Genomic DNA, 20,464 nt, shown 5'->3' on the forward strand with positions numbered 1-20,464 from the left:
TTGCCCCTGGTAAATTTTCTTGGTCCACAGGCTACTATTTAAAGCCGGCTACGCGCGCGAATTCGTATTTCTAAGATCGTGCCGCTGCGATTCGGCGGCTCGAATTGTCCCCTGTCGAAAATAGAAATTCCGCCGTGTAAACGCGCCTATTTTGTAAACGCGCAAACAGGCGATCGATCTATTGCAGCTACTCTCGTGAAAACCGTTCTCGCGCAGTCGAATCGCCTTCGATTTTGTCCATTTTATTTTTACGTATCGTACAATGTGAACATAAGATGCTAATTATAGTTCATCCGTTTGTGGAACGTCCATTCAGAGCTCCAAATGTCGTTTAAATCAATTGTTGCGGGGTACGCTTTTTTGTAATAGCTTGTGAAACTGGCAAAAAAATGAAAACATTTGGCCGTCAGATCCAAATTTACCTCTCCAATGTAAAATTTGACGATTATTTACGTAACTCTTTAGCGAAGTACTATGTGTATATTTAGAAGTTGCGTTCGCGGAATTTTCTGCAAAACAAATTGATAAATGTATTGCAAACCGTAACATTCGATAGATTTTCAATTCTATAGCATATTTTTATAACGTAAGTAGTACACCGCTTGAAGTGGATAATCTCGTTTAATTCCCCAGATATAAATCCGATTTATATTACTTTAGCAAACAATAGGTTGCATTATGAAGGCAGTTGTATAGAAACCCTGCTTTGCATCGCGGCTCTATAGCTTAATCTACATTCAAACCGTTTCCGCCATAATTCCGCCATAATTCCACTTTTATGCCACTTTTATTCAGCTCTCAAAAGAATATACACAAATATTACGAATTCGTAACGAGCCGTTCCTTTTATTTGCGAGTAACGACGATCTCTCTTCGGTTCGAACAGAGTGGGACGAGCGAAGAAATCGGGAGGATAAAAAATGAGCACGACAAACGGAGGGAACTATCTACAATCGGAGGTGCATTCCATTTTTCTTACGCATCACGGCATGGTACATCGTATACCACATATTGGGCTTTTCATTGTCGCTATGAAATGAGCGTGAGACACACCGCCGCAGTATACACGAAGGCGTATCATCATACGCATCGCGTTTGTTTTGGCAGCGGTCGTGGCTAACAGATAGGCGAGGAATACTTGTCGGGATCGTTCGCGAAAAAGTGGTAAGCAAGGGATCGTGGTGTCTACTCGTGTGTGTGCTCCAAAGGGCATCGAATCGATCGGCCAGTTATTGCTCGGCTCGTACATTATTCGAATGGTGAACGTGCTCGATTGTGGCAAAAATGGTAAGCGAGCTCTTACGTTGGTCCTTGGTATTAGTGGCCCTGGGCGACTCACACTGCGAGGCAATTACCAATGTATAGTACGCTCGTGGGATGAGACGTGAATGATACGATACGTGTGAATCTGTTGATCAGTGTCACGGACTCGGTGCCCTTGCACGTTTCCACACCGTGCAAACCTGATTCCGCGCCCGTGGCTTCATGTAATTACCAACCGCGGCTTTCGTTTCCGGCTCATATCGCGTATCACAAAGTTGCATTGTCAATGGAACCTAACCTCTCTCCAAGGAGCATCGTAGCTGGTCGAAGCAAACTTATCGGCCACCACGAACGATCAACAACCGCCATGAGTCCCGATCACGACGATGGAACGCTACGAACGTGCTCAAGGAAACGTCTCTACGTGTAAGTTCCCTTTGCATCGAACCGCTGATCGCGATTGTTCGCCGACTGTTATGTCTCCTTTAAGCGGCGAACGCGTCCTTCGATCGAGTAGGACTCTTTAAGAATCTTTCCTCGCCTGGTTGAACCTGTAACATTGGTTATTCGGGAGTACTCGTGGGATGGATATTGGAGCCAGAATGACGCTCGATATAACTGTCAACGGGAAAGCGATCACGCGTACGAAGGAGAGTAAAATGAGGGGAAATAGATTGCGTCGAGTGACGAGACTTATTGGCGACCTTACATCCGAGTGCCGTTGGAGGATATTTTGAGGAAAAGACCATCGTGAGCGAATGCAAATGCCTGCTGCAGCTGATTTTTTTTTTGTCCTGTGTACAATGTGCCGATGTGCGGAGTGTGAAGTGCGTGTTTGAGGTTAGATCGCCCATTGATGAACCACGTGCGGGCAGATTTATATGGCGCGGATTTTAAAAATGGTAAGTACAACCATATCACTTTTCGAGTGAAGTTTATCAATTAAACCGAGGTCGAAACGCGAAATATATTATAGTTGATACATTTGATCTGTATTGTCAAACATTTGCTCTAAAGCTACTACCAATATTTGCAGTAATATAAAGGCAGAGGTGTATGTGATTAAAGAGTTGAGAAAATGAGCGAGAGTTAGCCTGACTCTTGGATACAGCATTGGAAATCAATATATCCGAAATTTGATCGTCATAAATACTGAGAAAATAACAATAAAGATAACATATTCATAAATTTGATGTGCAATCAATGAACAGTGAAGGGTAATGAAGCGAGAGAAATGTAAAGGGGCTGACACATTTTATCGCTTCACGGTAAAAGGGATGCGAAGTTGAATCCGTGTATTCATTTACATAGCTCACGCGGGGCTCAAATGTCTATAGTCCTTTATGTCGCAGCGTGGCATTTGAATACGGGTTGACTTAAAACGTACAAAGAAGCAGGACTTGCGAGATGTGACACGATCAGAAACATTATACTCGAACAAAAACGAGCCCGCATGAAACTCTATCGGTCTAACGCTCGTTTCAAATTTATTTAAATAAACAAGTTCTCCGTGTGTAATTGGAGCATTTTTTTTAAATAAATTTATTATTTAAACGCGCGCAGTTTTCAACGCGCTTGGATTATTTAAAATGAAGTACAATGTAACGAGATTTTCAAGAACATTTGAATTGTTTAAGACCTGATTTAACGTAAGAATTTGTCAGTGAAACATACTTTTTCAAACTACGTATGTAGTCATAGTTAGAATTCATAAATTTAGTTCGAGCCAGACTGAACGCACTATCGCCACAAATATTGTTTGCAGACCATAAAGAAGGTCAGCTAAAAATATTTCTCATCTAGCGTTTATCAAATATTTGGAAAGGTTCATGCAAATACTGTTCGTCTAAAATATCATTTGCTTCTGTTCACTCATTTTTAAAGAAATTAGAGTAGTTAATCATTTTTTTTATTACTTGGAAAATTTTGTGCACACAGTGCAATGTAAAATTTGACGATAAATGAGAAATTGCGGTATTAGACTGCAGATAATGGAAAATACTTATACTTGAGAAAGGAAAATATTATCTTCGCAAAACACTTAATAGTTATCAAGATAAATATTAGACCTCAATATCGATTTTCCCAGAGATATGAGTGGTGCTGTGTTATTTCTTCTACAATTCTTCGATAACACTAACTTATGAAAAACGTGCGTCAGTTTTTTTTTTAAATGATTTCTTGAATACTCATATTTAAATCCATCTGCTACTTTGATAAGCTCGCAAAAGCTGTGACATGTATACTGTACGTACACGAAAACACAAATAAAGTGGCAATATTTGCGTTGCCCTGGTCTATTCTACATAGTTCAGAAACTAATCTAACTTGATACGAATTGATAGAGTATAATTATACAGCGTACAGAAATACGTACAGCGGAAAAAGGATCGATACCTTCACGTGCCAGGATTGGTGCGAGTTCACTGACTCTACTTTCAATTATATCTAAGCATACAGCAGCTATCTGCTCAATTATAATCGATAGCAATACTTAACGTACACTGCTATTATATTAGGCACTAATTAATACATTAATGATATGTTAAGAGCGATAACGAAGGAAAATTTATTTAAATACATGAAAAATAGGTTGCCTATCTATTTCACAAGTACTGAAAGAAAACTTTCATACTTAGAATTATCAGAACACTTCTGACAGTTCTAAACGCGACAGATCTGAAATGGTGAAACCGTGATAACTACTTGAGAACAACTTCGAAATGGTCATTGATCGACCAGTGATTTTCCTCGTGAAATTTCTTTTTCTCGCTGCTCGCATTAAAGTTTGAGACGTGTAAAAAAAAAAACAAAAAAATTTTCTTCCCAACTCTTCCATCTCTCGCAGAGTTCAACTTTATTATAATGTCCTGACGTATAAATGGAACCTCTACGCTTACATGTAAATTCAGATGTGCTCGAATTTAATAGCAGAACCCACTGAAGCAATTAACATGCGATGTGAACATCGAATTATGATTTATAAGTATGCGAAACACACTGTTCGTGAAACTCGAACACTTACACCTGCGATATGGGTAAATGAATTATAACGCCGCAGCAGGTGCACGCGAAACATATTACGGGCTACCAAAATTCGATCAATTACACAGCATTAATTAGCCTGTGCATATTTTAAACGTAGGATCTAGTCACGTGAAATTAGGGAACACAGAGTATGTACACCTTTGACACGACGAACACTGAACATGCAGACTTGAATGCGTACGAACACAACAGTTGACAACGAGTACAACAACGAACACTGACATTGCTCTTCGACACCAATCAGCATGAATTTTAATTTCTAACAACGACTAATTCTAAATGGACAACATATACCAACATCAAGTAGGACTCACCATACAGATGTCGTCCAGCAACGAATTCTCTTCTATGCACGAATTTATCTCAATAAACTTTCGCCGTTCATGATTTTTAGTCCCGTTACAATATACGACACGCGTGGCTCTCACAGAACTATGAATTTTAATTCGCTTCCTGGCAATGTTTCTGTCACAAACAATATTGAAAAGTGGGCAACCGGTTCACTGCCGCGTACACTCGCATCGATATCGTGAACGAGCAAGGAGAAATTGAACGGATCCTCCGCGTTCTTTACCCTGCATCTTCACTCCCACGTAGAAACTGCCGTGCAATTTTTAGCCGTGCTTTTACATTCTCGTCGATTCGCCGCAACGGAGGGCTCAAATATATGAAACGATTCCGTAATCTAGAAAATGAAAAGAGGTGGGGGAGGGAAAAAAAAAGGGACTGTTCGTTGCCTCTCTTCGTGATCAAACGGTATTTCCGTCTGGCTGTGTTACATTAATGCAAACTTAGACCTGTTAGAGCGTATTACATGGACGCTACCTAAAGTAATTAAGAGATTGCGTGGCCGGGTATAATTATTGTGCTCCACGAAATGGCGGTCGATATTTTTTTAATTTACGATGTGCTAATGGCATTAGGTCAGCGTTCACCTGTCTCAAGCTCGTGACACATTTCTCGTTGTAGAGTACGTGTGTACACATATATCAGTTATAGATACATTAAGTCTTCTTCCACGAATTCGGTATTTTACGAGTTCAGTTTCGTACCAGTTAGAAGTTGTACAAGTAAAATTGTTTTATCTGACTGAAAACGCAGAGACGATCAGGGGCATTTAATCATGCTGCGTGGTTCTATCTTAATTACAATTTCGTTTAAATACTTTCACTGAGAGTGGGCGCGCAAACATTATAAGAGGAGTTATAAGATTTACGCGTGTGCATACACCCCATTGACAAATTCAACTTTAAATCGTATCGCACGATAGCAGTCACAGCCATGCATGTACCGATTGATAGTATCAGGTAAATTACTAAACGTGCATACTTCGCATAACGAACACCCGTTTTCTGCAGAATCAACAGGTAAACCCCGAATCAAAATCTTACTCGAGATTGTGCTGGTCAAGCGACACGTATTCGAAGATCGCAATACGAATAAAAAACGGAAAATAATTGTTCTTTGCCTTGTTACGAGGAAGTCGTTGAACTGGATGGATGTAACAATTCACCGAATGCTTTTCAAACAGTCTCTCTTCTGTCCACGCATCGACGCATGCTCTTTGAATCGACCAGCGTGAAGTTAATTAAAAATTTCGCGAGAATCGACAGACGGTGCAGCGAGAACCGTAGTAAACTCGAAGGGTTGCATAATTGGAAAGTTATAATCACTCCTTTACCGTCACACGGAGTTACCCTCGTGAAGTATTACTTATGTCGAAGCGCATCGCCATCTTCATTCACCCGTGTCATGCACCCCTCTCTCTATCTCATACGAGCCACTCTGTACCCCCTCCACTGTAGTCTCATACCACCCTATCATCCCCCATAGCTCACCCGTGCACTCACAATCAGTCATAGCACATTTTCTCTCGCCCTCGTCTCTTCTTCTCCGTCTCAACCCTCGCGCGTCCCTCCCCTTCCGCTCGCACTCGCACTCCATTATCCTCCTCTGTTTCTCGCCCCTCGTTGTAGCAAATATCTTCTCCCAATGCTTCAACTACGGGACAACGAACAGAAAAAAAGAAAGAAAAACCGGGGGATTCTCTAGAAAAAAAGACAGAAATGACACGTTCGAACGAAGGAGTGAAAAAGACAGCGGCTATGGGCGGTTTTCTTGCATGCATCGCGTGAAAAAGGTGTCCGCGGTCGCGCGTCGAATCGCGTACAACTCGAACCAAATCAAACACGTACGTATGTGTGCAATGTACCCGTTGCGTGTTATGTCATTCTCCTTACTGCTGGTTCATCGTTGACCGTGTCCTCGTCCGCGGTCATCCCCTTTCCTTTTCGTGGCCATGCCGCCCTCGAGCAACGGGTGACCGGTGGAGAGCAGAGAGAGCAAGTGCGTTTCGCAACGCATCCGCGGGACACGTGAACCACCGATGGAAAGGACAGCAACGATAGCAGCGAGACTATGATATTCAAGCGAACATGCGAGTGTCAAATTAGAGATAGACAGAGATAATCAGGGCGGAAAGGCCAAGAGAGAAAGAGAGAGAGAAAGAGAGAGAGAGAGAGAGAGAGACCGATAGAAGGAGGTAAAGAGAGGGAGAGAGGAAGGTATACTGTACGCGTCTCTGTCTCTCTCTCTGTCTGCCTTTCGTCGCGCACCAAACCGATCGGCGATGTGCAGCCGCGTGCGCCACCACAATGGCCGATCGAAAAAAGACAACTGTGAAAACGATGACGAAAATGACGACGACGACGACGACGACGACAACAACAACGACGACGACGACGACGAGGACGAGAAAGAAAACGTGGCCTCTCGTCAAACCCACGTCGGCGACGCTTGACGTCGGGGCTGCTCTGGGCGTCGCGGCGCTCACACATCGGCTCACTGAGCCCGAGGTAGGCGACACCGCCGGAACGGAGGATCGTGGCTACGGCCGACAAGGACCGAGAGAGCAAGTCGAGCTTTCCAGATATTGCTGCGCACGCGCCTTTACACACCACGTCGGAGTTGAATCAATTTTTAGTTGTTAAAATTTCCGTTGGATTTCGGATCGGTTATTTATCGCTCCACGACGGGTTTGCTTGATACTTTCCATTCAAACGATGTTACTCTGTGCGAGCATGTCGTTAGTCGAGCGTATCGCAAGTCAGATTTGGCATAATTAAATGCGTGGGATGCACGTTGCGATAGTTGTCGCTATTTTTCAGATCTCACCACTGGTTTGACGAGAAAATGTTGTTGAACAAGTACATTCTTCGTTCTTGAACTTAATCAGTGGTACTAAAGGTAGAGAGACGTTACAAGTAGTTGTCACTATTTTTCTCACAATAACTCATTATAAAAGTCAATCTGAAGTGTAGCACATTTTCTTGGTAGAAGGCTCTGTATTTGGAACATTTGTTACAATATTAGAAAGATGCACCATGAACAAAAGATTGGATATATGACGAGTTTGTACTTCTATATTTGTTAACTTACTTGTTGGCGACAAAATTAATTTCATTTTATACTGATCTTAAGATTTTTACAAGACTGATCGAATTTATCTTGCTGTTGCATTACGTTCCAGGTAAAAGACATTATATAGTCTTAAAATTAATCTCCACTCGAAATATTTCGTCGAGACGGTTAATTTCTCGACGAAACCACGAAAATAGTCGTATAAATGCATATTTGCAAACCACCGTGTTACAATTACTTAATTACTTGATTCTGATTGGGCCCTCCGCGGAGGAGGGATCGGTCTACTCGGTTCATGATTTGCGCGCTACTCGTTTGGCGGGCCACCATTGGCTGGGTTACCTGAAAGGCTGGCGAATCAGCCATTCAGTTCTAAACCCTCGCGACTTTTAACCCTCGGAAGAATGCTACGAAGTAAATCGAAGTTTAGTCCTCGGAAGCGTCGGCATCAAAGGCGCTCTATCGCATCGTTTAAGCACGCAACAGCAGAAGGGAAGGCTGCTCGATGCGAGAGGCCAGGGGACGGATACTCGCTCGAATACATATGCATACGTAGTTGGATTTTAGTTTTAGTGGGTGTTTTTGAAGTGAAAGATATAATATATACGAGAGCTTGGTAACAGTGGGGTGTAAGGGACGCGCTCTCGCGGTGGCTGCACGGAATGTCAGTGTCAATATGGCCGTTGTGGAGAGCGCAGTGAGTGGAGAGACGCGGTCGCGATAGTTTCTGTGGTCTCTAATATTAGGTACGCTCTGGCAGGGACGAACGTTTTTACGTAATACTAACGCGTTTGTTAAAAGTTTCAGTAAAATGAATTGTGCTGCGCAAGAGCGGATACACAGCATGCAGAGCAAGAGTGCTCTGGTGCAAGGTACGTGGGTTATGTGTCCGTTAAAAAGTGTCCTCCGTTATTATTGTTGTTTACGAATGTTTAGTGCCGAAAAACACGCCAGCCCCTCCGCACACAGGCAAACTCGACGCGCACTCGATCGATATGTCGCTGCACTTATTGCCACTGCTATTCAGTGTCTGCCAAGTGAATAGAAATGCAAATGAAATCGCTAAGGGTCGTTACACATCGCCGATCAGTTGCCAGCGATCGGGTCGTAGCCGGTTACTGGGGTCCAATAGAATACAATTTGCTCGTAAATACGTACGCGTTTTAGTTGGCGGCGACCAGCTAGTCGCCGGCGAAAACACGAGGGACGCACAGATAACCAATGAAGTGCGTCGAATCAAATGCACGCGTTCACGCGTAAATTAGTGGACCACGGTATAGAAAATGTTATTTCAGGCGTTCGATTTTTGGTGGCTCTAACGAGTACTTCGACAGAGTTGAGGAGTTCTTCTTTGTATTTTTCGATTGTCTTCAAAAAAAAGTCGACTGATATTCATTTCGTAGGATAGATCTTGTAATTTATATATCGCGTACGTTCTTTTCTATTTCACTTGGTGAAACAGTTCAAGTTCCAAGCGATCTCCTCGCAAACCATTCTGTTTCACGTTTTCTGTGATAGGGACGGACTTTTAGATTGTGAGTTCAGTCGCGTAGCTTTTGCTCATTCTTCAAGTCGCCGACGCGACTCGTTAATAGTGCGTAACGACGCTAAACAAAGATATGTCCTTCGCTGATACTATTACAAGTGTACTGTGAAAAATCAACCTTGTGATAAGTGAACAATGCATATGTGTCTAGAGAAGAATAATTCGTTTCAGTGCATTTTAATCTATTCTAATTTATCTATTGAGTATCTTGTATATTGATCTTATTTTCTAGTTTTAATTGATCAAGCTTCGTAATTTTGTATAAATATATTTAAAGTCGTTCTCGACTTCAAGTAACAGGAATTTTCTAACTATATATTAAATTATTATAGAAGAATTATAATAGACATGTTAAATGTTAAACAATGTTTTTATAAAATAGCGAGGAAAGTGTCTCAAACAATTATTGCCTATTTTATACTGTGTCTCATCGATTATGAAAACATGTCATTGTTTTGTTCTGTTGCGTCGTTAATTAATTGCCAAAAATAATTTCTAGAATCTTTCAGAATATCCGTATATAAATGTGCTTTTGACTATTATGTTGTATAAGTAAATTAATAAAATTCTTTTGAAATAATTTAACATATTTGGATTTTAAGCATTCGTGTGTGAAAAATGTTGATGAGATTTGTATTATTCACATTGAAACCTAATGTTTTATTAAACACACTCGAAATATTTAGTATACAAATTTATGTGCACTTAAAAATGTATTTGTATTGTTCACTTCGCACTTGGTTAAATTGGAAATATTCTAATTAGGTTCATTATATCCACTACATGGTGAATTGCATGGTGCTCAATTTTTTGTTTTTATTTTCTATTCCACGTCTGTGAGTTATTCATTGGTTTATTTTTCATAAATTTTTGTGAAGTCCTTTTTGGCAAGTTGATTATTGTGACAAACACCTTCAACAAATATTTTTATCGATGCACAGATATCAAAAAGGAAATGGTTAAAAACAATGGGAAACTAGAACAGAATAACGATGAATCAAAGTCATTAAGTACTGAATTATTTCCTTGGATCTTAGAGTTTAGTAAAATGTGCAGCCATATACATACTGAAAAAAGTATGACATCTTTAACAAAACTTATGCAATTTTATGTGAGGTAATGAATTATATATTTACTAATTTGTATTACATTTAGTTTACCAGTAACAGGTTTTCTGAGAACTGGTATAAAAATCATTAACAATGAACATTTCAATCATGTAGCTATCATCATAGATTATTTTGTATGTAATTGAAAGCTACTATATGAGCATGCTTTTTCCATTGATAACAAATTTGAGTTATCAACTGTATTTTGTAATGGAAAAGTTATTCTTATGCAATACAGTAGGTATTAAAAAAGAATGGCTGGAAAGTGACAGAAAATAATGAATATACTTTATAATATAATCGTATTAATTTTTAATTGTAGTATCAGTAAAATAAATCAATTGAAGTATGTTAAATTATATAAAAAGATAGAAATGCGTGGTATGCAGTAAATTTGTGAATCTTCTTATAATAGACTAAAAAATGCTTAAATAATTTCCTTACAGAAATGTAAGCGTCAGTATAAATGAGTGTTATACAAGGCCCTTGAGAGCAGCAAAATTAAAAGATTCTATTAGTGACACCTTAATGTTATTCTTGTATATTTATCGTGATCTTTCTGAGGTAGGCTATTTTCTATAATATTGATGATTTTATATAACTGTATCCTAAACTTTTTTTCTATGTAGCATGATTTAATATAATTTTGTCTTTTAGGATCGTGATAGGTCCAGTTATTTAAATAACATGTCGAACTTATTAGCATTCTACATAGATATGGAATTAAAAGCATCTAGGAAGAGCAACGAGGATCATGATAAAATTTATGCCAGACTTACTTCTTGCCTTTATGTTTATCTAGGTATGGTCATTGTTGTACAAATTTATCACAGTAATTTTATTTAATTAAGTTACTAGCAATATGAAGTGCTATGTCATTATATACTTACTCTAAAGAAAAATTCACGTGTTTCTTTCAGAACATTCCACTGAACATTTATTAGATACTTTGATCAAAGTACAATTTATGTGTCACAATTACCATCATATTTTAGATCCAGTTATAATGTAAGTATAAATAAGTTCAGATTATCTGTAGAACAAAATGAGCATGAATTGAACTAAAACAGTATAAGAATAGCAAAAAAGTTGATCATAGGATATGAGAATGTAAATTAAACAAAATGTGGACATATAACATATTTACACTAAACTTACGTTATACTTGTAAAATGACTATTTATAATGTAAATTTTGATATTTTCTCCCTTAGGAAAATAATAAAAAATATTCCCACGCATCCAGAGTCAAGTATCATGTATATACGTTACTTTTTTATTTATTGTTTGTGGAGAAAAATAAACGAAAATGTGGCTGTTAAGAATCAAATAACTGCTGCTGCAATCGCATCTCTGGGGCCATTGCCATCCACGTTCTCGCCGAGTCTAGTAGAAGATGTATTGCCGAAAGTGCCAAAGAGTCAACCAAATTCTACAAAAGCTCTATTGCAGCATAAATTTGATATAAAGAAGCACTGTGAAATGTTTGTAAAATACTGCAGAGAAAGTAACGGATGTGTACGCCAGAAGGACGGACCTGCAACTTCGTCCAGTAGAATTAATTCGGAATTGGTATTTACTTTTGTACTATTTCTATATTTTCATACACAGCTATATATTGCACTCTTTATTTCTTGATATATTACGGTCGTGTGCACTGCTATAAGTGGCACTTATAATTTGTGACAAGAGTTACATGAAATAATTAATCGCGATAATTAAAACTTATTTGCGAAATAAGCGATAAGATAAAAGTAGACTTCGAGAGGCATATACATAGGAAGGGTATACTTGAACATCTTATCTGTTCATAGGCTCAGCAGGAAAATACGGCTAATAAAGATGTAGAACATGTAGATAATAACGTAAATTCAATTATATCAGATGAAACTAAACAGAATGAATCTATTTCTTTGCTAAAATCTTTTAAGCCTTCAAATTTGGAAGAGAAAACTAGTTTTAAACCTTTAGAGACATTTTCGAATAATATTTCTACGAAACACGTTAATCCTAAAACAGTTAAATCAAATAAAATTCGCTTGCAAAAAAAATGTAAAAAGTCCAATGAAATCATTATTATCGATTTGACCAGCGATACTGTACTCACAAAGTGTATAAAAAAAAGGAACTCTAGGAAATTACCGTGGTTGGAAGAAGCGAAAAGGAGGATCGACCTGAAGATAGTGAAAACATCACAGAAGAAGAGGAAGCAGAAGAATGTCAATCACACGCATCCATCGAATACAACTTCACAGAGTGCTAGTCATCAGTCGGAAGATTCGTCTCAATTGGTATCAGCCACTAGGAACATCCGCGAGAAAAATGAATCGAAAGTATGCCGGGCAGTCACCACCATTGAAGAGGGTGAAGATAAAATGGAAATTGACAAGCAGCCGATAACTTGTACAGAGAACCTAAGGAAACCGACCGAAAGTTGCGTTACTGTTACGAAAGTCAATACTAACGAAGTAGATATTAAAGCGTCTACGGTGACCAGTAAAGCGGTTTTAACTGAGATACTCCCACAATCGAATCAAGTATCAAACATTTCGGACACTACTGCGAATAGTAATTGTTTAAGTAATGGGGATATTTCGAGTATACAGAGCGATGAAAAGGAGAACGATAGATTTAATAAACAAACTGTGATCAAGCGACTGATAGAGACAGACGTTTTCTTGGAGCCTGAAGCACGCGAAAGAGTTGAAAGTTTTACAAAAGTCTGTGATCTAGAAACAGAATGCCCAGATGTAAATAGTACCACAATATGTACACAATATGATTCCAAAGATAGCTCTGTTAATTCTAATCGTTCTAACTTTAATGTAACTAACGATGATAGAACTGACAGAATAACGTTGTCGAGAACGGACGTGGAGCTCGAACTAAATGATCAGAGCGTCTCGGACAACGGGACATTAAATGTTTGTTTGAATGAAACAGTTTGTAAATCTGACTGCGCTGACAAGATGGTTAATTCTACAGTTAAATCCAATGAATTAATTAACGCGCAAAGTAACGATAACAATGATGTGACTATTATTGAAATGGCAAGGAGCGTGCACGCGTCTCCTGTTCAGGATATATTGAATCACGAAGAGAAGCAACAATCAATGCGCGTCGAAAATTCAGTAATGGAAGAGCAGTTTCAATCGCAAATAAAGTCGAAATCATCAAAATGTACAAACGGAGTGAGAAACGAATTCTGCCCGCAGACAGAATTGGAGATTTGTAATTACAAGAAGATAAACAAGAATATAGGAGAAAATAAATCAAGCATCGCTAATATTAGAGAATCTATTTTCGAATCTCATTCTATGGATAAGGAAGATATTTCTAATACTGTTCGTGTAATGTGCCCGAATAAAAATACTGAGAATAACGAAAATTCTTGTATCGATACGAATTTTAGAAAGCCTGTAGAAGATATAATAGACGGCAAATACGATAGTAATTTCGGCGAGTACGTTAATAAGGAAGCTGCTCCCTGTGAATATGACAGAACGTTACAAGTGTCGCCGGAAGTAACATCGAAGGAGCATGATAATTTATACAAAATAATAGAGGAAAAGAACATGTACAATATTGCGGAAAATAAATATATAGTTCAAGATTCCGAGTTACAAGACAATATCGATGGTCTGTCGTTGTTAGCTAGCGTTTCACAGCACGTGTCTCATTTGAAGCCCGGGTCGGACGTGAAATGTGACCAAATAAAGGTGAAAGATTATGCAACTCTGAGGTATTCTTGTTACAATCAAATTACCGACGACGAAGCAGATACCAATGATTCGTCGAACACCGTTTCTCAGATGCTTGAGAATCCATCCACGGACGTAATCAACAGAATTGTTGGCATCTATCCCGAAAGCGGGTTAGATAAAGTGACGCTACGCGTGGAAGTAACATCTGACAAAGCAGAGAGTGGAAACGGCGATAACGATTTGTGCAAAGTAGTTTCCCATCCGGAGGCGAACGTAAATTACGACGTAGACGCGGTGACACACAATTTGGCTCTCATAGAGAATAACGTGCAGACCACGAAGGAGAACACGAATGTGATACTCAATGGCGAAACCGTGGTTTTATTGCAAAAGTCTCCAAACAGTAATTTGTACATCATAAATAAGGCGGCCGAGAACTCGAAGGATCATAACAGCGATGAAGAGATCAACAGGTTAAAAGAGAAGAGTTGGATATTTCCATCCGAGGAGTGTGGACAGTTCGAAGCCGTAACTTCCTTGGAACACACATCGTATAATTTGGAATTAATACCGTACAGTAAAGAATTATCGTGTCAAGAGAGTAAATACTCTACGGTGCGCGGTAAAGGAATCAAGGTAGAACCCGAGGACAGCAATTTCTCAGACGTGAAATCGTATTCGAAGAAAGTACCCTTGCCAACTGATATGCTCTCTATTAATTCGCAGATGTACCAGGATGTGAACATAATGAGCAAGCCGGTGGACAAGAGGATACCGTCGAAGTCGAATCTGGCGTTTCGACAGAACATCAAACAAGAGTTTAACAGTATCCCAAATCACATCGCCTCGAACTGCGCGATTCCGGGATGCAATGGGATACACACGCACGAAGTTGACGCTCAACATCCCATACACATTGCCGCGACGCATCCCAACACCTTGCCATCGATTTGCGGAAATTGTGCTGGCAACGGGGACCTGTGCATACCATATCATAAGCATTGCACGTCAGTGTCGTGCAGTTTGCAAATAAACGCCACCACTTCCCTACATTCCCACGGGAAGTCGAGCAGCCCGTGCGGTAGATCGCGTTGCTCGTGTTTAAACTGCACCTACGATATCGTCGCGCACTGCAGACAGTGCATGCATCCGCCTACAGATACCCACGTGTCTTGCATCGAAAGTGCTCCGTATTTTTTGCCAACGCATTCGTCAGTACAAAGCCCCGCCGTCCAGGAGCGTGACAGAGCGAAGAGCGACGCCGTCATCGACAAATTATGCGACGATCAATTATTGCGTAAGTTAGAAAAGGACCTCTTGCAGAACAGCACGTTGGAGAAGCTCGACGTGCAGTGCGACTCGGAGAAGATATTCAATAAGGACGCGAAGATCAAGTTGCCCTTGAAAAAGAGGTGGAAAGCGCACGCCATGGCGTACGGCGAGATGGTGAAGTCCGAATACGAACTACCCCTCTCGAAGAAAGAGGAAACACGCAGCGGGTATCATTGCAGTTCCAGTTTGGTGAGAAGAGATTACTATAAGGACGTGCACGTTGGCGGCTCTCATCCGAATCACACGAAGGAGAATACGAGGAAGATTGAGCGTCAATTTCGATTAGCGAACGATCAGTCCGATAATACAATGTGCCAAGAGTCTTGTCTTCAGAGGTCGGTTAAAACGCCCGTGCAACAGAAGGAGATCAATTTATCGAACATGAACGCGTTAAAGCGTTTCAAGATAGAATCAATAGAGCAGGAAGGAACGTACAAAAAGGTAAATAAAACACAAGCGCCTTTACGACAAAGGAGAAGCTCAAAAAGAAACGTTCCTAAAGTAAATTATTCTTACACCGATGTCGATCCAGAATGGAATCCGTCCGGTGAGTCAAAACGTAAACGCAAAAAGACTAGTCGATGATCGACACCGCCTCATTGTGACAAAATTGCCTACTGTAAGAAATTTTTCGGACATTCGAATGAACACGTTGTACATTGATTCTATAAGATTTTTGTTTAAACTTTTATCAATGTGCTGGTGAAAGAAGAAAAAAAGAAACGAGCACGATATAGTTTAAATCGCATGCTTATTTAGTGGACGAGGAAAATAAGTTATCACTCATTGAATAAGGAGATGTGATTCAAGCTGTATCGTGTTTAGCGATATTTTAATAAAAAAAAAACCTCAGGCGATTACATTGATAAAAGTTGTAGTTAACAAAAATAAGGAATATTGTTTCACTCTCCGACCAGTTTCTCTATCGCTCGTCATTATTTTCTTCATTCGTCAGCTCGAAGATCGGCACGAGCCGTAACCACAATTAGAATCAATACCTCTACTGCATAAGTGTTACAATACTGTACAAATCGTGAAGATAAATTATCTTAGGAAGATATTCGCATACTGGCAAAAAAAAAGTGTATAGTACAACGCGCGAAGATCAACATTAGTGAAGATTTTTTGGGAAACACGCAACAACACGGAATGAAAATGACAACACGGAAGATGTTCAGATTTTGTAGATCGTACCTGTATTACGTTGAGCATAAGCGATTTCGTAAGCGATAGGAAATTCTTTAGTGTTCGTAAAATTCTTGTTTTTGTATAAAGCTGTGCAGTATTATATCACGTTTTATCAATTGTCGATGACTGATTAATTTCAACGTAGTTCTAATAGTTGTAATTAAATTAAGTGGCGTTCGTGATCGTTTCGGACAAAAATTTCGTCTTTTATAGAGTAGTTGAGATTTTTTATATATCTGGACAAAATCACTTTTGTACATAATTTTGTAAATATGTCGTAATAAGGCAAAATAATTGCACGCAAGAGTTTCGATTTAATCACTCTTATATGGAAGGTAAGATAGTTTACATTTACGCATAATTGTGAATGCACTATTAAGCAGTTCAAAACAACTTACAAACTTGTTCTCTGGCAATTTATGGTGATTTATATTATCTGATTGTTTGCCACAATCATCTGTGTTTCGTTAGTAACATGTGTAACTTTCAACAAAGTGTACACCTCTAAAATCATTAGTCTAATTGGTTTAGATGCATCATATGATGCTAATACAAGCTGAAACCATCTGCCTGTTGAATGAGGAGTGAATGTACATTTGGATACAGACAGGATGAGGCTAGTAAAAAGTCATAGCTGAAAAACAGAAGCAATTTTCATTGGTCTCAGCTTGTATTGGCATTATATGGAACACCTGACTTGTAGAGACTAATATAATTTTTATTTTTTCAGTTCATTGAAAGAAAATTATGTAAATTTGGAGAAATAAGAAAACCAGATTGAACAGAAAATTATATTTTGCTAGAAAAACATTGAAGAGGTAAGATTAGGATATTGTTATATTTATGTGGAAATTGTATTTCTGGACAATATCTCTTTAAAGTTATTTCTAATCTACATTACAGAACTACATAACTAATATATCCCCTATTTCAGGTTAATTATTACCGCATATTGAAGAATTTTAGGAAAATGCTGAAATTCAAAATGTGATATCAATAGATTTGCCAAATGACATAGAAATAATCGTACCACCACGCAAGAATAGAATAGGAAATATCAGCTGGCTTCAACTCTCTAACCTGTCCTCTCCATACATATAACAGCATTGTTTGTTATAAATAAAATACATAGATGTCACAATGCAAGTAGCATAGCTAGTCATCACTTTTTAATTGTGAATTTAAACTTTTTTACTTTACATAAAAAATAGGAACCTAAGGGAAAATGATATGTATTCAAAGAACTCCAGATTACAACTCAAAATGTCACGTAAAAACGAGCGAACAGTACTTAAATTTTGTATACTTATCAGAACGATAAAGCTTTCTAATAAGAAGTCATTCGATACGATACTCGAATTTATAACGCCTTTACATAATTCATGCTTTGCGAAGTTTAATGAATATTTTTGAAAATAGTTCGAGCAGTTTCTTTAAATTTGGATAAAGTATGTCTCACTGTACAAATTCTGAGTAAAACAAGGTAATATGACATTTGATATGAAATTGAACGTTAAAATGACCCTACAAATTAATAGCAATTGTAAATTGGAGTAATGATTTAAAACAGTAATGAGCAATATGAGGTCCCCCAAAGTTGATAAATTAAGAAAACTTCAGTCAGTAAAGACATGCATGTAGCGAAACAATTGGGTATGAAACCATGAAATGACTTAAAAAAAGAATAAGTATAGTTTCAAATAGGTCACAGGATAAAATTATAGCAATAGTAGTAACAGAAAGAAGATTGCTCATCCCTGGTTTAAAAATATTACAAGTTAATTCTATTCATTTTTGTTTCAAATGTTATCTTTTTTTATTCAAACATAAAAAAGAGTTATATTTGTTTGTTACAAAATATAAAAAGACTTGCATATTTCAGTGCCATATCCCTATGTTTGATACTTATATCTGTGATTATTAGCTAATCAGGGCTAGATTAATGATACGTTTCATTATTTAAAACAAGATATGTATCTAGTTAAATACTTCAACATAAGGATCTTTGTAGCCTCCATCTGACATCGCGAAACATATATTTGAAATGCAACCCCTTTCGTACAAGCTATGCAGCACTTCATTTAAATTATAGAATTTATGGTTTATAATTAGTTTTACATTAAAACAAAAGACATGCGATACTGTTCAAAATTTATTACTCTTCTTTTTATTAGTACTATTTATTTATTCGTTAAAAGAAAAAAAAAGAAAAGTCTGATAGATTTAAGTTGATGTAATATAGATAAATTTATAGTTTGGTACAGTCATAAAAATTACATGGTTGAATGATTGCCAAATTTTTCCGTGTATCTATGTACATGGATATATGGATAGTTCGCTACTTACAGGGAGAAATTGTCCTATGCGTGAAGTATTTGTTAAAGCAAGTCTGATAAACTAGAATATGATATAGAGTAGTAACATTACATCAGATGCCTCATTCATTCGTGTTCATCAAAGAAAAAGGAAAACGGAAAGTTAGTATTGTGTATGTGTAGAACATTTTGCCATGATAATGAATAAACTTGTATTTACCTATATTTGTAAAATACATGCATTATGCATAATGCATGGACTGGGTTCTGTGAGAGAGATGTTATCATAAACATGTTTTCCTCGTATGTACGTCCCCAGCGTAAATTTTTTACGTTTACGATTAGGGTTAGACGTAGCTTATAACAGGGTAATCGTTTAAATATTCCTTTAATATCTCTGTTTCGATTGATTTTAATTTAAACATGGTGAATCGTGTTCTAATGAGATTTTTATTTTATTTATGGTGAGATTTAACTATACAAATATACGTTAAATACAAACAGATATGCAATTTTTTAATGTACTTATTTTACATTTTATTAGTTACAGCTTTATCCTCTACTTCATATTCTGCAAACAAAGAATATTTTTATCTTCTAATGACTTCCTATAATGTAATGGTAATCCGTACAATTGTAATTCGTGCATATACAGCATAGAAGCAGGATAGGATATGCATGGAAAAAGTAAAGTTATTAAAAATTTTATGAAGTATAGAAATTATTATAGTTGTGTAGTGTTTTTCGCGCATCAAAAATATTTTTAACTAGTACTTTAAAGAGGAGATGAAGAGATTACAAATTATTTTAACTCTGAGAAGCTGTAGAAATATGTGTATATAGTACATGTATAGTTATAACTTTTGTGTACAATAATTGTAAATATATCTACTTTTAAGTGTATAAGGATCCTTTACTAGCATATAATTTTAGTAATGTAATGGATTACATGAGTTTGCGTAAACTCAATTTAATAGAATTTATAGAGATTTATATTTAACAGTATATAACTCTATATTATTTTGTGTTAAATGTTATTTATATGTATAAATATAATATAATTTAAATCGAATCGCATTCTGTAATATGTATTAGAATAGATAAAAGAGTAACTTTACTACTGATTATTTTTTTATAAAAGTAATTTTATTCATTTACTCAGTTTGTTACAATGTTTAATCAAATACAACATCATTGTTTCATTTTCTACAAATGAAACATATATTACATGTTTCACATTGTATTTACATCTATTTCGAAGACTGAAAAATAGTGAATTTTTAATATTAAATACCCTTGACATTTTGTAATTACATATTGTGCAATATAATTATATATTTTAATTGTACATTGCACAGTAACTTTTAAATTAACAATGATTCTTTTTAGGGAACATTAGAGCATACCATATACCTTAATTAAACAATATGCCATGTCAATTAAATTTATATAGATAAGCTTATAACAAGATATATTTAACAATGTAGTTATCAGAACATACATTCGTGATTTAAAAAACTCAGAACTGTACGCATTCACT

General features: G+C 37.4%; 1 protein-coding gene and 1 long non-coding RNA gene across 6 annotated transcripts; both read left to right on the top strand.

Moving 5' to 3' along the window:
- The first annotated feature begins 1,235 nt into the window (after positions 1 to 1,235).
- On the top strand, positions 1,236 to 16,117 carry LOC143431125 (uncharacterized). 5 transcript variants are annotated; one of them, XM_076907645.1, is made up of 8 exons: positions 1,236 to 1,689; positions 1,754 to 2,013; positions 10,219 to 10,393; positions 10,833 to 10,950; positions 11,044 to 11,188; positions 11,307 to 11,394; positions 11,600 to 11,957; positions 12,200 to 16,117. In XM_076907645.1, exons 3-8 carry the CDS (start codon positions 10,233 to 10,235, stop codon positions 16,004 to 16,006), a joined length of 4,677 nt encoding a protein of 1,558 aa, XP_076763760.1. In that variant the 5' UTR covers positions 1,236 to 1,689; positions 1,754 to 2,013; positions 10,219 to 10,232; the 3' UTR covers positions 16,007 to 16,117. The 5 variants fall into 5 exon arrangements, with proteins under 5 accessions (XP_076763760.1, XP_076763758.1, XP_076763761.1 ...); XM_076907643.1 differs by lacking the exons at positions 1,236 to 1,689; positions 1,754 to 2,013 and adding an exon at positions 2,050 to 2,165; XM_076907642.1 differs by lacking the exons at positions 1,236 to 1,689; positions 1,754 to 2,013 and adding an exon at positions 8,288 to 8,603.
- A 15-nt stretch (positions 16,118 to 16,132) lies between these two features.
- LOC143431140 (uncharacterized) lies at positions 16,133 to 18,236 on the top strand. The gene is made up of 3 exons (XR_013102685.1): positions 16,133 to 16,944; positions 17,340 to 17,427; positions 17,544 to 18,236. It is a non-coding gene; the product is annotated as an uncharacterized LOC143431140 (long non-coding RNA).
- Positions 18,237 to 20,464: the final 2,228 nt, after the last annotated feature.

Source organism: Xylocopa sonorina, chromosome 17 (assembly GCF_050948175.1).
Source record: "Xylocopa sonorina isolate GNS202 chromosome 17, iyXylSono1_principal, whole genome shotgun sequence".
Taxonomy (NCBI): domain Eukaryota; kingdom Metazoa; phylum Arthropoda; class Insecta; order Hymenoptera; family Apidae; genus Xylocopa; species Xylocopa sonorina.